The sequence below is a fragment of the Haemorhous mexicanus genome, chromosome 25, assembly GCF_027477595.1.
Source record: "Haemorhous mexicanus isolate bHaeMex1 chromosome 25, bHaeMex1.pri, whole genome shotgun sequence".
In the NCBI taxonomy this organism is placed as follows: Eukaryota; Metazoa; Chordata; class Aves; order Passeriformes; family Fringillidae; genus Haemorhous; species Haemorhous mexicanus.
The window spans coordinates 1,195,625-1,213,551 of NC_082365.1; the positions used below are offsets into that span (position 1 = coordinate 1,195,625).

Below are 17,927 nucleotides of genomic sequence, written 5' to 3' on the forward strand. Positions count from 1 at the left end.
TGACGCTTCCTGAGCCTAAAACAGGCAGCAAGATATGAACTGCTCAATTCCTTTATTTCTTTTATTGGCAGAGAGCTTCCAATACTTACAAATCCAATGTTCACACTTGAGAATTGCACTTGGTCATTTGCACTCAGATTATAAAGAAAAATGATGTGCACTTGATCACAAATACAGTAAATAAACCCTCTCCAATGGTAAATTTTGTGACCACACCTGTAAACAATGTTTCAGCATTCACAATTCCTTTCATTTGGTTGTGGGGAGATAATTCCAAGCTGATCCCCAAATCACATGTTAAATCATTTGGGAAAAAAAAACACTTTGGACTATGCAGTATGAATAAATGTGCTGGGATTGAAATAGCAAAACCAAAGACAACCCAGAGCTGGGAGGCTTTAGGTTGTATTTTGTCCATTTAGTCACTCACGTGGCTTACGGTAAAAGAGCAATAAAAATAACCTGCAGTGCTTGAAGAAACAGGATCTGCAGTGCCCCTGTGACAGCTGACAGGACAGTGCTCTGCTGGGGAGGGAGAACTTGGGGGTCTGTCTGGAACAAGGCTGATGTGTGGATGGAAATGGTTATTTGTGGGTTTCCTTCTTGTGAGAGGCGTGTTCCTGCTAGCAGGGGAAAATGGAGAAACCAAAGGTCTGTAGGAGGCACATTTTGGATGGTTCCTGTTCCCAGTGAGCATCATGAGAAGCTCCCAGATGGGTGATTTACCTCTGCAGCTGACAAAACCCCAAACCTCCACATTTTGCTTTCCCAGCAGCTAAAAGTCTGAGTGGCTCAGGCTTAGGCAGTCAGAATTCCACCACAGTGGTGTTTCCCTTCTAAGCAGGAAACCTTCCAATCCTAACTCCATTTTGTGACAGCTTACCCAGTGATCTTCAGCCAGGCTGAGTTACAGCAGGAAAGGACTCCAGTGCCTCAGCATGGCCTTGCCATCAGCCAGACAAATCCAGGGCGTTCTGCCCACATGGTTGGTCCCTCCCTCACCTCTCTCCACGCTCACACACATCCTCAGCACAGCCACGAGTGGCTCAGGGCAGGCAGGATGAAAACAGAATGCCCAAAAGCTGGGGGTTGGTGTCCTGCTCCCAGGACAAAGGTCTTTGGCATCTCCGTGGCTTCACACAGGGATAGCTGCCCTTGAGGTCTGAGCAGCATTCCAGAAGTTCTGAGCAGCATTCCAGGTGCCTTCCAAAGCACTCCAGTCCCACACAGCAGAGCCAGGGTTTCCTGGCAGTCACTGCTTCCAGGCCACTTTGTCAGGAGGGAAAAGAGAGCACTGCCTCACCTCCCTCACCACAATTCCAGGAAAGCTCAGGCACTGGACACCAGTGCAACAGCAGCAATTAATTGAGCAGAAACAATTAATGAACTTGATTACATCTGGCAAATAATGAGACTGCAAAATCATTTAAGCCACTCTATGGGAAGGCTTGATTAGTAAATAAACCCCAGATCCAGGATACCAGTATTCTTTATTTTATATTCCTTTTATTTACAAAACAGTTTTACTATAAATACTGTAAATTTGACACTTTTATCTGCACACTAGGAAAGGAACCTCAGTTTAAAGAAAGTAGTTTAAGAAATACAAATAAATCTTGTAAGATTGTGCAAAGAGGAAATTGTTTTCCTAGCACAAAGAAACCTTTACTGACTTTTTAAAGTCTCACTTTAAGAGCTGCAAAAATACTTGTTCATACAAAAATAAACAAAGAAGTGGGCATTGAACCAGCACAGAGGTGGGTTTGAAGTGTGTTTGGTTTTTCTGCTTCTTTGCCAGCCCAGGTGAAGTCAGAGCTTTGATTTCAGGTCACTTTATTGCACTCAGAGCTGAATCCCTGCCAGGGATCGGTGCTGAACTCCCCTTCCCTCCTCAGCTCCTGGATTTATCCTGAAACGGGAAACAAGCAGGAATCAGGGGGAGCCCCTCGGCCTGGGGAGGGTTTGGGACCCCGGGGTGTTTGGGGTGCCCCGAGCAGCTCCTACCATCAGGTGCCAGGTGCTGGGGCTGGCACAGGTGAGCGTGGGTGGGCACCGAGCACACGGGGCACAGGTGGCAGCCGGGGCTGTGCACAGGGACCAGGTGGGCTGGGGTCCCCTCCCCGGCCAGGGGACACACGGGGCTGCTGGCTGTGTCCCCGTGGACCAGGGACAGGAGCTGTCTGTCCGTGCAGGGGGGGCAGACGGGGCCCTGGGGGCTGTGGGGAGAGAGGGGAGTGTAAGAACCGTGACCTGCCCCTCTCCAAACCACCCTGCACAGGCTCCAGCACCCACAGAGCTGCTTTCCTTCACAAGTTCCCTTTTTAAACTCCAACAGGCAGTGGTTCAAGAATGCAGAACTGGACCAGCTCCCCCACGACTGGGGCTCCCAGCCAGTGGAGCAGGCACTCACAGGAATAAATGGAAAAACCCTGAAGCAAATGCAGCAGCAAGGAGTTCACACTTCCCAAAGCCAAAGCAAGCAGATTCACATGTCCAAGCATGTTTGTCTGGTTTTTCATGAGAATTTGGCCCTGGCAGTGGTGACTGTGTTGAGGAAGCTTTGTCAGCCTGAGAGAGCACCAGACTCACGTGGATGAGCATCAGAAGGTAAATAAATAAACTGAGCAAATAGCTTTACCTCATCACTTCTCTGGCCCAAAACCTTACCTTGCCACAAGCAAAGGAACCACACCCACAGGTGGGAAAAGCGCTGGGCAGAGGCTGAGAAGAGGCTCCCACTGCAGGGTCTCACCTGGGCTCTTTGCTGCTTAACCAAAACCAGAGCCCCAAAGAACACGAGGCCCAGCCAGGTGAGCACGGCTGAGGAGCACAGGCTGCTCCAGAGACACCCAGGGAAACCCCACAAGCATCACCTGGGTGAGCCTCACCCAGTTCCACATCTCTCTGCTTGAGCAGGCACCACCCTTCTACCCTGGCACACCAACATTCACACACTGCCCCCTGCTTTTATCCTGAGTGAGGCCCTGAGCTCTCAGCTTGGAGGCACTGGGCACACACAGCAGGTCTGAGAGGAGCTGGGCAGGAGCTGCCTGCCCTGGCCACACTCACCCCTTGTGCTGCTGCCACTCCCCCGGTGTCACAGCCCTGCTGTCACCCTGGCCAGTGTGGGCACGGAGCCAGCTCTCACAGATGGGACAGATGTGGTCCCTGCAGAGAAGAACCACTGAGGATGTGCACTGGAAGCATGGATGTGCCTTCCAGGCTGTGGATCTGGGGCTTGGAACAGCCTGGCATAGTGGGAGGTGTGGGGGGATGAGATGAGCTTTAAGGTCCCTTCCAACCCAAACCATTCTGGGATTCTCTGATGAACACAGTTCTGAAATTTGCTGATTTTTGTCCACCGTGGCATCTGGGTGTTTTTAGGTGGAGGACTGACCTTTGGTGGTCCATGGGCTGCTTTGCCTCACTCCTCCATGGAGCAGCTTCTCCTGTGCCATCTGCCCTCAGCCCATCCACAGCTTTGGCAGGAGAGCTGAACACACAGAGAGAACACACAGCCTGAGTCTGTGGCTTCCCAAAAACACCTCCTGCCCAACAGAGCCACTGCTCCCTGATATCAAACCCTTACTCCTGCTAGAACAGGAGCCACACGAATTCCAGCTGCAAAACTCACTTTATCCACCCAGAGGTGCTTCCTCCCCCTTTCCCCTCCCATGGATCCCTGCTGGATCTGTACCTGCTGCCTGCTGGGCTCTGGCTGTCCCCACCACCGATGCTGGGGACCGAGTAGCTGCGGGGTTTTTGGGGCTGGGAGCTCAGCCAGTCCTGGCAGGTGGCACAGCCGTGGTGTGGGGGCTCTGGGAGAGGGGCCAGGTCACTGTGGAGCTGCTCCTCACAGCTGGGACACACGTGGCAGTTCCCTGTGTGGCTGTGGATGAGAGAGACGGGGGAAATCCACCCAGAGAGCAGCCAGCAACCCCCAAACCCTCCTGAAACCCCCTTTGGACAGCAGGGAGTTCATCGTGGCATTTGAAAGTCAAAAACTGCTCAAAAATCCTCTGCACAGGTGAGCTCAGCAGCAGTGAGACCCCTGGCTGTAGTCAGAGGTCTGGCACAAGTTTTTGGGCAGGTGAACAAGGGAACCTACCAAAAGTAGGAATTCCAGGGCTTGGGGTGCTTCTTCTCATCTGCAACCTCCAGGTTCATCGCTGCATCCCTTCCCTTCACCTCCTGCTTTTGTGAATTCACACTATAAGAGCTGGAGAGACAGAAAGGGGGAAAATTGTAGAATAAAAGGATGTGGAGAAATCGTGCTAACCATGCAAATATACTGAAGGTGTAGGGTTTGAAAGGAAAAATCCACTTATCCCCAGGGAGAGGTCTGATTTTCAAGGGGCAGCTTACTGCTTCTCACTCTCTTTCCGTCTCATGATGATCCCAGCAAGAATTCCAAGGGCTACTGGGGGAACTAACAAACAAGGGAAAGGGAGAGTGAAATCAACCACTGACTCCAGGTATTTAACAGCAAACAGCTTTGGGGTAGGAAAATACATTTTCAGTTTTAAGCTACTTACCAATGCAACTGGGAATGAGGATGCTTGCTGGGGAGGAAAATAATGAAAGAGATCTTAAAAATATGAGGCCAAAATGTGGTGCAATTACAGCAATTAACAGGAATTCTAAGAAATGGAGCTCTTACCCAGCCAGTAAGGATTCTCTTCTGAGGGTTTGGTTTGGTTTGTCTCTGCTGTGGTTTTAACTAGGGAGAGACAAAGGAAAAAACACTCAAAATGTTATTTTATTTGGTGCTCAACTTGTGCATAATATATAAAACAGTTCAGAGAGGAGTAAACATCACATGGGCAGGTGACTTGTGCATCTCAGGTTGTGGCAGAGACCTCTTGTGCCACTCCAGGCCTTAAGGACAGAGAGGATTCTGTTCTTCCACTTGGATTTACTGCCTGGGTGTTGCTGGACACGAGACATAAATAAATCCTTTCCAAGCTCCCTCCACCAGCTTTGCAGCCACTGATCATTTCCCACAGTGTTCATTGCATTTCTGCCTGTTCCTCTTGAAGGGAAAATGTAAAACCAAGTCTGGTTCTGCTCCTGCAGAGCACCTTGCAGAGCAGGTGCTGCTCCCCTGGAAACAAACCCTGCAGGGTGGCTGTGCAGCCAGGATGGGATCAGGAGCAGGGAGCAGCCCAGCAGGAGCACACTGTGGGAAAGGAAGGTGTGGCTGTGAGCAGGGATGGGATCAGGAACAATGACCAGCCCAGCAGGAGCACACCGAGGGGGAAGGGGTGGCTGTGAGCAGGGATGGGTTCAGGTACAGGGAGCAGCCCAGCAGGAGCACACTGCAGGAAAGGAAGGGGTGGCTGTGAGCAGGGATGGGATCAGGAGCAGGGAGCAGCCCAGCAGGAGCACACCGAGGGGGAAGGAAGGGGTGGCTGTGAGCAGGGGATGGGATCAGGAGCGGTGACCAGCCCAGCAGGAGCACCCTGCGGGAAAGGAAGGGGTGGCTGTGAGCAGGGATGGGATCAGGAGCAGAGACCGGCCCAGCAGGAGCACACCGAGGGGGAAGGGGTGGCTGTGAGCAGGGATGGGATCAGGAGCAGGGAGCAGCCCAGCAGGAGCACACCGAGGGGGAAGGGGTGGCTGTGAGCAGGGATGGGATCAGGAGCAGTGACCAGCTCAGCAGGAGCACACTGCCAGGGAAGGAAGGGGTGGCTGTGAGCAGGGATGGGATCAGGAGCAGGGACCAGCCCAGCAGGAGCACACTGCCAGGGAAGGGGTGGCTGTGAGCAGGGGACGGGATCAGGAGCGGTGACCAGCCCAGCAGGAGCACACTGCGGGAAAGGAAGGGGTGGCTGTGAGCAGGGATGGGATCAGGAGCAGGGAGCAGCCCAGCAGGAGCACACTGCCAGGGAAGGGGTGGCTGTGAGCAGGGGACGGGGCTCACCCCGGCAGGCGGGCGGGGTCCCGCTCCAGGTGCCGCTGTCGCCGCTGTCGCCGCTGTCGCCGCTGTCGCCGCTGTGGCCGCTGTGGCCGGTGCAGCGCAGCGTGTCCTGTCCCACCAGCTCCAGCCCCGGCTCGCAGGTGTAGGTTGTGACGGAGCCCAGCACGAACCCCTCCGAGCTGTTCCCACTGTGCTGCCCGTGGGGGATGGCTGGAGGAGGGGGACAGGAAATCACTGTGGGGGAAAGAGGAGAGAACTCAGGAGGGGACCCCTGGGATGCTCTTCCCAGCAGACGCTGCTCCTGCCAGGCTTGCACAGGAACCAGCGATGCTCCTGGGGACTCCCTGCTTGTGGCAGCAGCTGTCCCCTTGCAGAGATGCTGACCTGACTTCACTTACTGAAATAAACCAAAAATTCAGCATTTCTGGGTCAGAATATTTGGGTTTTCCAGTCAAGCACTGGACAACTTCACTCACCCTGACAAGCTGGAAGAGGACTCCAGACAGCTTTGTCTCCCTCTAGGAGACACCTGATGGAAGGTGATGCTCCCTTTAATCTGTACCTGCGGGGCAAAAGGCACATCCCGAAATCACCTGGTTGTCACCAACCAAGACTGTGTCACCACAGAGGTGTGAGGACTCTGCATTGGCCCCACGTCCCAGCTGACACCCCAGTGACTCTGGCCAGGCAACTGGGATGCAGAGGCTGTGGCTTCACACTCACCCACGGTCACAAACCACTCTGGCTGTTTCACCCAGCAGATGATCTTTTAGAATGACTTTGCCATGTTCTGGATTGGCTGGAATACCACAAGATTTCTCTAAAAAAGAGTAAGATTATCCTTAGGGCACCTTGAGGCTGGGAAAAGCCCCACAGATTTCGTTTTCATGGCAGTATGGCAATTAAGGGTATTTCATGTTAAATGTCATTAGAGAGGAGCAATTTTAAAATACAGGCGTGGCACTTGGAACACAGCGTTGGGGAAAATGAAATGACATGGGGACACTCACTCTGACACAGTTCAGGAACTTCTGTCCACGTTAAGTTGTCCAAACAGGTGCTGGTGGGGGGCTGGGCTGTGGTGTTTTCATAACCTTCACGACAAATGTACCTCACCGTGGTGTTAACAGCATAAAAATTCTGCATTTTGTCTTCTGGTGATAGCGCAGCGAATTTCACAGTGCTGGGTCTGGGACAGCTGCCTGGCCACCACAGAGACACCCAAATGTCCGGTTACAGAGCAGAAATAACAACATTTTGCTTTCAGCTGTAAGCACAAATCTGAATGAAAATGAACGAGCCTCACTAAGAGCATGGACACCCCAAACAGTGCCCTCCTCCCTGGCCACTGCCACCAGGGAATTGTCTGAGGTGGAGAAATGCAGCCAGCTCTCACTGGAGAAGTCTCCAAATCCCCAAAGCCAAACCTCCCTGCCTGGTTAACCCTTTGGTTACTCAGTGCTCTGCTCCTGCATCCCTCCCCTTTCCCATGTGCTTCCCAAGCTGTTCCTCTATTTTCATTAACACACAAGTGCCTCCAACGGCCTCGGTGGAGTGTAGGAAAAAGGAGCAGCAAGAGAAGTGGCCAGACCACTTCATGCTGTGTGATGAGGAAACCCCTGAGGCAGCGATTGCCAAAGCTGTGGGTGTTCCCGCAAGCAGCCCGCGCCCTCCTTGTGTCAGAGAGAGGGAAACACTCACGGCCGCAGAACTCCGGCAGGCTGGACCAGCGGGAGTTCGGCAGGCACTGGATGGTGGCGGGGACAAAGGGGATTTTGGTGAAACCCGGCACGCAGCCGAAGGTCACTGTGGAGCCCACACTGAAGCTCTGCTGGTGTTTGGTGTCCCCTCGGGGCTCGGCGTGGCTGATATTCGGCAGCGGCCCGCAGTCCCCTGGGGGAAAATAAACGGGGATTTAGCGGGGCTCCTTCTGCTGCTCTTGTACCCTGGGCAGGGCAGGGGCACACAGAGCCGGTGGGAAAGGGTGGCACAGGGAGCACACGCAGGGACAGGGATATGGAGCACACACAGGGACAGGGATATGGAGCACACACAGGGACAGGGATATGGGACACACACAGGGACAGGGATATGGGACACACACAGGGATATGGGACACACACAGGGACAGGGATATGGAGCACACACAGGGACAGGGATATGGGACACACACAGGGACAGGGATATGGAGCACACACAGGGACAGGGATATGGGACACACACAGGGACAGGGATATGGGACACACACAGGGATATGGGACACACACAGGGACAGGGATATGGAGCACACACAGGGACAGGGATATGGAGCACATGGAGAACACACAGGAACAGGGATATGGGACACACACACACAAGAGAACATACTCAGCACAAACAGCCACAAAAGGAGCACACAGAGCACGAGCACATGGATAACAAACACACCGACACACATAACACAGAGCACACAGAAAACACACACGGATCACATTCACATGGATAAGACATGGAGCATATATACCTCACACACACTGCCATGGATAACACCCACATTCCCATGGATAACTCACACTGCCGTGGATAACCCACATTCCCATGGATAACACCCACATTCCCATGGATAACCCACACTCCCATGGATAACTCACACATTCCCATGGATAACCCACACTGCCATGGATAACTCACACATTCCCATGGATAACCCACACTGCCATGGATAACACCCACACTGCCATGGATAACACCCACACTGCCATGGATAACCCACACTGCCATGGATAACCCACACATTCCCATGGAAAACTCACACATTCCCATGGATAACCCACACTCCCGTGGATAACCCACATTCCCATGGATAACACCCACATTCCCATGGATAACCCACACTGCCATGGATAACTCACACATTCCCATGGATAACCCACACTGCCATGGATAACCCACACTCCCATGGATAACACCCACACTGCCATGGATAACCCACACTGCCATGGATAACCCACACATTCCCATGGAAAACTCACACATTCCCATGGATAACCCCCACTCCCATGGATAACCCCCACTCCCATGGATCCTGGAGTCGCACACCCGCGGGAGCAGAGAGCGCTCCCGCCCGCACGGAGCCCCCAGCCCGGCGTGCCCGGCTCCCCGCACCCCGCTCCCCTCCAGGGGCTCACCCCGCGCCGCGGGCAGCACCAGCAGCACCGGCAGGAGCAGCAGGAGCGAGCAGCGGCTGCCGGAGCCCATCGCGGGTCCCCCGGCACTGCCCGGGCAGCGGAGCCCCTCCCGCGGGGCTGCTCCGAGCTCCGCGGAGCCGCCGCCCTCCCGTCCCGGCCAGCCCAGCTCAGCTGAGCTCGGCTCGGCTCCGGGAAGGCTCTGACGAAAGCCGTGAGCGCGGTGGGGAGCGGGGCTGGGTGTGGAACGCGCGGGGTGAGCGGTGCCAGGCGCGCCTGGCATCCCAAGGAGCGGCTCCCCGGGAATCCGCTGCCTCAGCCTCTCCTTCTCAGCCTTACTCTGCACTTCCAGGAAAGACCCCCCCTCCCTCCCTCCCTCCAAAGCTGCCAAGTCGCAAAGGAAAAGAAAATACCCAAACCAAAAAGGGCAGGAAGGGGAATGTGTCCTCCCAGTCCAAGGACAGGGCAGCCGCCAGCCGACCTGCACCTTCCTGTTTCCCTTTGTTATCCAGGAGTCAGCGATGTTTCCACTGCTCAAACTTACCAACTTACCTCTTTTATTTATTTATTTATTTTTAATTTCCACTTTATTTTCCTTTCCTATACAATTTAAGTTCCAGTCAGATGTAACAATGGACACGGAGGTGGTTTCCGAAGGGAGGAATCCAGCACCTTGGATAACGTATTCCTGTAAAACACTTCCTTGTAAACACGATGACAGATTCCATGGAGAGACCTCGGCTGCGTTTTCACAGCTCACTGGCCTGAACAGGGATGGTGGCTGCCTAAGGCAAGAGGAATCTGTTAACAGGAAATAAAACAAACCACCTTTAAATTCTGGGGAATTCTCCTGTATTAGCTTTGGGCAGAGACTTTGGCACGGCGCAGGAAGATGCTGAAAATTATTTGGCAGAGACTCTGCGCGATGCTGAGCCCCCGCAGGGAGTGGCGGCGCTCACAGAGCCGAGAGCTGCAGCTTCAGCTCGGTGACATGCCCTTGCTCACAGGCTGAACCCCAGAAAAGCCCAGAAAAGCCCAGAAAAACCCAGAAAACAGGCTGTTTTCTGCTTGGGGAGGGAACAGGAGACATCCGTGCCCCCTGCCCGGGCACCGGGCTCAGCCCTGCCCTCTGCACCCGCGTTCTCTGCCCCGTTCTGCCCGGCCGGCTCCTCCCGGGCGGTGCCTGAGCCCCCCGATAGCAGCTCTGTCCCTGCCCGGCCACCGAGGGCCAGCAGCTTTATCTGGCCCTGCCAGCCGTCCCTGCAGCGCAGGAATCAGCCCGGGCAGCTGCTGGGGACACGCACGGGGAGCAGCCCGAGCCCAGTGGGGCAGCGGGAGGCGGCCGGCAAAACCCAACAGCAAAAACAGCGCTGGAGCTGCCCCAGGACTGCCGCAGGAACTCAGCCCCCGCTCCCAAAACCTCCTGGGCTGAGCCTGGGTCTGCCTGGGCTGAGCTCTGGGGCTGCCTGGGCTGAGCCTGGATCTGCCTGGGCTGAGCTCTGGGTCTGCCTGGGCTGAGCTCTGGGTCTGCCTGGGCTGAGCCTGGGCTGAGCTCTGGGTCTGCCTGGGCTGAGCTCTGGGTCTGCCTGGGCTGAGCTCTGGGTCTGCCTGGGCTGAGCTCTGGGTCTGCCTGGGCTGAGCTCTGGGTCTGCCTGGGCTGAGCCTCAGCTCAGGGGCTGCCGGGCTCAGTCCCAGGTGGCTGAACAGGATTAGGGGAGATGCAAGTCCAGCTGCCTTTTCCAGACCATTTCCTAGAAACACATTCCTGCTTTCCTCCTTTTCTCCTTTTTAAAAATATGTGGCCAAGTTTACCTTGCCATGGATGGCATTTAGAAAATAAATGTTGAGAGTGATAAAGAACTGACAGAACATCGAATCTAATCATTGCCAGGATATACCTTAAAGCTGATTCCTTCTTGAAAAAGAGAATAAAATACAATGAGAAAGCAGCAGGGAGTTGAATTCACTGAGTGCCCTTTATAAGCAATTACCATTTATTACTAAATAGAAATAAAAACCCAGAAAGGCTTGGGGAGTTTTAGGTGTTTACAGGACAAAATTGGGGTAGGCAGCCTGAAGAACACACATGACTTTTCCAGTCCCTCTGTCGCAGGGTGGCAGCCCTGGGGAGGATATTTAGGAGCTGTATTTCTGGGTCTGTGCCTGGTTGGGGTGCTCACAGCAGGGCTGAGCTGCCTCCCTCCCTCTGGAAAGCAGAAGTGGCTCCTTTGCAATACGAGATCAGAGATACCCAGCCCACACGCGGCTTTATCTTCCTGTGGTAGAAATAAAAACTGCAAGGAACTTTGGGCTGATCCACGAAGAAGCTTTTGCTAAAGAAAGGGCTTAAACCACTCAAGATATAAAGATTAAACACTGTAATATCCCAAGTACCACGGTTTCCTAAAATAAATGAGCTAAAACTCTGCAGGACAGGGAAGTCCTTGCTTTGCTCTTCCCTGCTGGCAGCTGGATCCACAGCTGGATCAGCTGCAGCCAGGAATTCCTGGGGAGTTAGGGGAGCAGCTCCCTCCGCAGGGGGGCTGGGGCTGTGTTTAGGGTTTGTTGTGGTGTTGCCAGTGAGCAGAAAAACCTGCGGCCCTGGAAACACCGCGTCAGGCTGGGCGGGACAGCCGGGGAGCTCCGCAGCAGCCTCTGAAAGCCCGGTGGGATCAGCAGGAATCACAGCTGGATCGGGATGCTGGGAGGCAACCACTGAAAGGAAAACTCGGATGGGAGGAACAAATATGGAAATCAGCCAATAAATGCTTTTAGGAATGATTTTCCATCGATTTCTTGGAATGCTAAAACATCATCATTAAAGAATTACATCTCATAGGTGGGACCGACCTGATTTAGGTCATCCTTTACCTTAAAGCAAGGTGAGAGTCCCAATGAGTGTGACCAGTGCATGGGGCACTTTTAGAACAGGTCAGGAATGGTAAAAGATTTTCTGGTTTTGACCCAAAAGACAAAACTCGGGGATGGGCCAACTCAGCTTGACCCTGACACCAGAGGAACCCTCCTCACCATCCCCCAGCTGATGAGATCCTCCCGTGGGTGTTGTGTCTTCCCCACTTTCTGTGACTCAATTACAGCTGCCAGCACTTCCCACAAAGCCAACATTCACCCTTTTCATGGATAAAAGTTATCCTCTGCAGCGGGTGGGGAGTTTGGAGGACCAGAACTTCCACCATGTCCAGCTTCTCCTGGCTGTGCATGAGCTCCCTGTGGGGAACAAGGCTGGCATCAGCACCTGGAGCCCTGGCACTCCCAAGTGGTACAAAGTTCTCTCTTGCTTCTCAAAATGCCCAAAAAATGAGGTTTTTTTAAAAAAATCTGTAATAAGGTTAGGGCAAGGAAATAATCAATAAATCAAAATGTATTTCAGACAAAGCAAAGCTTTTTGTGAGAATAGGAGGTCAGTGCAGTCAAGGCTGAGCTGTGAACCAGATGCCCAGCCAGCAAAAAATGTAAATTATAGAGAGAAAACTTACAGAAGAGAAGAACATGACAAAATCCAACTCACTTCCACAAAATGATGGAAATTTGGGCCTTTTTAACTTCTGAAAGCAGCCAGGTGGGGGAAGGATCCCCATGTACTTCAGAGGACACATGGATCCTTTGCTGGGCCCAAAATAGGATTTTGGGGGTTTGTACAAAGGTAGAACAAATCTGAACTCTGAGGCAGCCCAGTTCCTGCTCACTGAAGAGAAATATGGGAGAAAAAATGAAAACTCTGAGTTTTAGGGATGGGAGTAACCAGGAGGTGCCGTTGTCCCTGCAGGACTGACCTGGTTTCCTGAGGAAAGAGGAGGACTGGGAGGGGTGGATGGTGTTTTGCAGGGCCTTTCTATAGAGGCTGAGCTTCCTCTCCCACAGCAGAGCCTTCTCAGAGGGCTGGGCTCCATTTCCCCGGGCACCTGAGGAAATGGAATTCACGGGGTGAAATTCACCGGGTGGCCTTTCCTAGAAACGTGACAAAGGAGAAAAATAAATGGACTTGATTCAACTCACTTTTGGGAGGAGCTCCCCTCTCCGTGCCTTTTGCTCCAAGTCTGGCAGCTGAGCTTTTCTCTGGGGGACAAAGAGGGAGCATTGCTCAGAGCACTCCTCCTTCCTTCAGAGCCCACCCAGCCCTTGCTCCAGCACTGCCTTTTTCCTCTTTCAGATTTCCTTTCCACTTGCATTTGACCCCTCCTGCACTTCATACCCACAATACTTTAAGCTGGTTCACCCTGAATACCAAACTAATACTAAATACTAAGTAATAAATACTAAGTAATAAATACTAAATAATAAATACTAAATAATAAATACTAAGTAATAAATACTAAATACAAAATACAAAATATGAAATAGGAAATGCCAAATACTAAATACTAACTTCTAAATAATAAATACTAAATAATAAATACTAAATACTAAATAATAAATAATAAATAATAAATAATAAATAATAAATAATATCAGCCCCTGAATGGGATGAAAGCACCTTTACACTCGGGCGTGGCTCCACTCCAGACCCCACTGGTTTTGTCCCTGCTCCCACACTGGAGGCTCCCATTCCCCACCAGCTGGAAGTTGGGGTCACAGCTGTAGGTCACCGTGGAGTTAAAAGCAAAAACTTCAACTCCTTCCCCATCGTGTCTGCCGTGGCTGATTGGAGGAGGTGGAGAGCAGGTAATTACTGCAGGAGAGAAGGACAAGGTGTTGCTAAAGCTTTGGTTTTAATAAAAAATACAAAAAGGTTGAGTCTGCCTGAGGTTCTTGAGGACAAACCTTGTGCAGGGCAGGTGGGTAACCAGCACTAGGTGGGTAAAGTGCTGCTGCCTGTCCCAGTTCTCTCTGCTTTGTTCCCCAAGAGGTTTTCTTCTCACACCTTCCTCCCTCTCCCTCTCTTCTCCCTCCCTTTATTTGCCACAGGAAATGAACAGCAGCTTGCTGTGCTCAGGATTCCTGCAAATCTCACCCCATCACCTTCCATTGTGACAGAAATGCTGATTTTGTGGGAGCAAAGCTGCTGAAACAGCAGCAGGATGGGCATTTCTCAGCTGTGCCTTTGGGGACAGATCAGCCACAGAGCACCCACAAAAACAATCCAAAGAGAGCTGTGGGCTGGACTTGGGGATGCAGGATCAGCTGGAGGGAAGTAAAAAGGTTCAATCTCACAGTTTAAGACCATCTCACATTCACAAGTTGGAAGTTTGCTCCATTCAACATCATTCCCTTTCAGCTGGCACTGGATGAAATTATTCCCGACCAATTTGTACCTAAAATACACAGGAGAAAATCAGTGTAACTCTCCAAACCTGGGGGTATTTCTCATTTCCCACCCACCTCCAGGACGAGCATGATCAGGAGTGTGGGAGAGGCAGTTTCAAACAGGCAGAGCTGCTGACACTGCTGGGGAACAGAGCTCCTCTCAGGAACTGTGCTCATCTATTTTTGGTGGTTCTCTGCTCTGACTCTGCACTTCCCAGGGCAGGGAAGGGAGGAGCTGGAGCTGAGGCTGGCAGAATGCTCTGGGAGTGCCAGACAGGGCTGGGCTGAGCTCAGGGGTGGATTCCCACTCGGATTTGCTGAATCAGGGGCTCCATCCCTGCCTGCTCCTGGCCCACAGCAGTGCTGGGATGGACCCTGTCCCCATCCAGGGCCCTTCCCACGCTGCTGTCACCTCAGGGCTGAGGTGACCTGGGACAGTGCAAGGTGTCCCTGCCGTGGCAGGGGGTGGCACTGGATGAGTTTTAAGGTCTGTTCCAACCCAATCCAGATTCAGATAGATCCTCCTGTACTCCAGGACCAGCAGGGATCAATCCATATCTAATTAAAGTGGCTTCTGCACTGGTTTGCTGGAAGCTCAGGGCCAGCTGACACCTTCCCCATTGTGAACCACCCTCCTGTGCAGGAACCCTCAGCATCTGGCCAGCATGGATAATATCTGACCTAACCTACATGAGCAACATGATCCCTCCACCCTGCAGTGGGGTTCCAAAGTTGAGCTCAGCCCCAGCAGGGTGGGACACGCTCTCCTTTTCCCAGTTGCATCCCAAGGGAGAGACAAAACCCCTCTGCTACATCTGGAGCTGGGCAGCACCAGCCAGAGGATGCCAGCCAGCTGCTTCCTGCTGGAGGGAGGAACACTGCCTGGAGATTGAAATTTCAGGGCTGTCCCCTGCATTTGGGCCCTGATTGAAAGCAGGCAGCAGCCATGAGTCAGCTCCTGACTGGAAATTGTGTTTCACTGCACTTTTCCAGCTGAACTTCAATGGATTTTAAAAATCCCAATGTAACCCTTTTTTTTTCAATATATCTCAACTGTCTTAAGCTGAAATATTTTAAATCACTTGTATTGGAGTCTAGAGTTGTCAGCTGCAAATACAACCAGCTGCTCCTGTTGGGATGGGCACTCAGAGCTCCTCTGGGTGGCACTTGGAGGAAAAGGTGGCCCTGAATCCTGGCCCTGGTGCCCTCCCTGCAGCTGTGTGCCACTCTGGAGCTGTGTCCCAGCACTCACCCTTCCTCACAGAACACTCCCACTCGTGCTCCCAGCTGCAGGTCCCTGAGGGGCCCCGTCCTCCCCCCAGGCAGCGCCCCCGGGGTGCCACAGGACCTCCCTGGGGACACAAAAAAGGCTGAATGAGACATGAGACACAGGCTGGGAGGGGAATTCCCAAAGGTTCCAGAGCATTTAACTCCGTGGGCTTCACAGCCAGGCTGGCAGGAGCCAAAGGTGGGGATCCCAAAATGCTCCACACCCACAGAGGGGTTTCCATCTCAGAGGATTAGGAACAAGGCACTCGACTGTGAAAACATATTCCTGTCCCATCAGCAGCCTCAATATTCCATGAGTGTCACCAAGAGAATGCTTTGCCTTCACGTTGAAGTTCAGTGCTACAACAGCAAATTGGGATTTGTCCCCTGCCTGTGCCATGTCCCAGTGAAAACTTCTTTAGGGCCACAAAGGTTGGAAAAGACCTCTGAAATCACTGAGTCCAACCAAACATTCCCTAGCATGAAAATTAAACCAGACCTGTTTATGCCAGCAGAAAAAAACCAAAAAACCATCAGTGACACTTCTGCAGTTCAATCTGAAATAGGAATGACAGGGATTATCCCCCAGTTTCGTGTTAATGGAGCTGCTGGGATGATAATGACCAGGCAGTGTTTTGGGAGCAGCCAGGGCTGCCTCTCTGGGGTGTGGGGCAGCAGAAATACTCACTCCTGCACAGCTCAGCAGGCTGGGACCACGTCAGGTTCTCGAGGCAAGTGCTGGAGGGGGAGCTCTCCGAGGAGTTCTCGTAGCCGGGCCGGCAGACGTAGCTCACGTTGGCACCAACAGGGAAGAAATTCCTCCTCTCGTCCTCCTTGGACAGGGCAGCAAACCTCAGCCTGGTTGGGGTAGCACAGCTCCCTGGCACCAAGGAGAGCCAGGCTGACAGAGCTGCCCAGCAGCAGCTGCCCACAAATACTCCCTGGGACCACGGGAACACTTCTGGAGAGCTCCTGGTGCTGGTGGCAGGTGAACTCGGGCTCCTTTCCAGGCTGCCAACCTGCTGCAGGCACCAGAGCGGGGATGGAGGGGGGTTAGGAGCCCGGGGAGGGGTCAGCAGGACATGGGGAGCACATGCACAGGCTGGGGGGCACAGGAGTCCCCAGCCCCACCCCTGACTGACCCCTCTGCCAGCCCCTGCGGCCACCAGCGGCTGCGAGGGACAGCAGGGCAGGGCAGAGGGTTTGTCCCAGGGCAGGGACAGAGCCAGCAGAGGGTTTGTCCCCTGGGGACAGAGCCAGCAGAGAGTTTGTCCCCTGGGGACAGGGGCAGAGCCAGCAGAGGGTTTGTCCCCTGGGCAGGGACAGAGCCAGCAGAGAGTTTGTCCCCTGGGCAGGGACAGAGCCAGCACAGAGGGTTTGTCCCCTGGGGACAGAGCCAGCAGAGGGTTTGTCCCCTGGGGACAGGGACAGAGCCAGCAGAGGGTTTGTCCCCTGGGCAGGGACAGAGCCAGCACAGAGGGTTTGTCCCCTGGGGACAGAGCCAGCAGAGAGTTTGTCCCCTGGACAGGGACAGAGCCAGCAGAGAGTTTGTCCCCAGGGCAGGGACAGAGCCAGCACAGAGGGTTTGTCCCCTGGGGACAGAGCCAGCAGAGAGTTTGTCCCCTGGACAGGGACAGAGCCAGCACAGAGGGTTTGTCCCCTGGGGACAGAGCCAGCACAGAGGGTTTGTCCCTGGGGACAGGGACAGTGCCAGGCAGCAGCAGGGACAGGGACCCTCCCCCCGGGGCTGTTTCAGATATCAAGGAGGGTATTTACTGCCGCAGGGCTCGGCCAGCCTGGACCAGATGTCGCCGGGCAGGCACTCCACGGTGTCCGGCAGCCCCGGGATCCTGCGGGCGCCCCCCGAGCAGGTGAACGTCACCCTGGATCCCACCGGGAAGCTGCTGGAGCTGCTGGAGGGCCTGGAGTGGGCCATGGCAGGAGGGGGCCCGCAGTCACCTGCGGCAGGAGAACACCTCTTCAGGTGAGGAGCCCCTTCCCCACCCCAGGAGGTGCTGGGATGGCCCAGGGCTCCCCTGCGGGAAGGCACCAGCCGGGGCTGGAGCTGTGACAGCCCCGAGGACACGGCTCAGCCCCGGCTCGGGGGGTGCATCCCCAGCCCAGCCCGGAGCAGCCAGGTGGGATCCAGACAGGTGTCCCTGGTCCTTCCCACGGCCCCGTACTCACCGCGAGTCCCAGGAATGCTGAGGAGCCCCAGCAGGGCCAGGAGCAGCACGGGGTGGCCGGAGGTCACCCCACAGCTCGGGGGGTCGGGGGGTCCCCCCCATCCTGCTGCTCCAGCCTCCATT

General features: G+C 54.0%; 1 protein-coding gene and 1 long non-coding RNA gene across 2 annotated transcripts; both read right to left on the reverse strand.

The window, feature by feature from the left end:
- Positions 1-1,473: 1,473 nt before the first annotated feature.
- Positions 1,474-9,406, reverse strand: CD55 (CD55 molecule (Cromer blood group)). The gene is made up of 15 exons (XM_059867584.1): positions 9,088-9,406; positions 7,622-7,813; positions 6,931-7,122; positions 6,644-6,740; positions 6,397-6,482; positions 5,924-6,154; positions 4,661-4,720; positions 4,536-4,562; positions 4,366-4,429; positions 4,109-4,219; positions 3,698-3,889; positions 3,398-3,493; positions 3,070-3,168; positions 2,005-2,216; positions 1,474-1,909 (listed from the first exon to the last, which is right to left on the reverse strand). Exons 1-15 carry the CDS (start codon positions 9,365-9,367, stop codon positions 1,905-1,907), a joined length of 1,944 nt encoding a protein of 647 aa, XP_059723567.1. The 5' UTR covers positions 9,368-9,406; the 3' UTR covers positions 1,474-1,904.
- Positions 9,407-11,041: 1,635 nt separating this feature from the next.
- LOC132338262 (uncharacterized) lies at positions 11,042-13,983 on the reverse strand. Its single transcript, XR_009489414.1, has 4 exons — positions 13,580-13,983; positions 12,879-13,161; positions 12,614-12,790; positions 11,042-12,312 (listed from the first exon to the last, which is right to left on the reverse strand). It is a non-coding gene; the product is annotated as an uncharacterized LOC132338262 (long non-coding RNA).
- Positions 13,984-17,927: the final 3,944 nt, after the last annotated feature.

Bases quoted from the DNA above. Each gene is read 5' to 3' on its own strand.
- CD55 (XM_059867584.1), bottom strand. From the start codon at position 9,367: ATGCCAGGCGCGCCTGGCACCGCTCACCCCGCGCGTTCCACACCCAGC. The intron at 3,890-4,108 runs GTAGGTTCCCTT...TCTCATCCACAG, and splicing joins CCCTGGAATTCCTACTTTTG to CCACACAGGGAACTGCCACG. The intron at 2,217-3,069 runs GTGAGTGTGGCC...CTCTCCCCACAG, and splicing joins GAGTGGCAGCAGCACAAGGG to CCCCCAGGGCCCCGTCTGCC.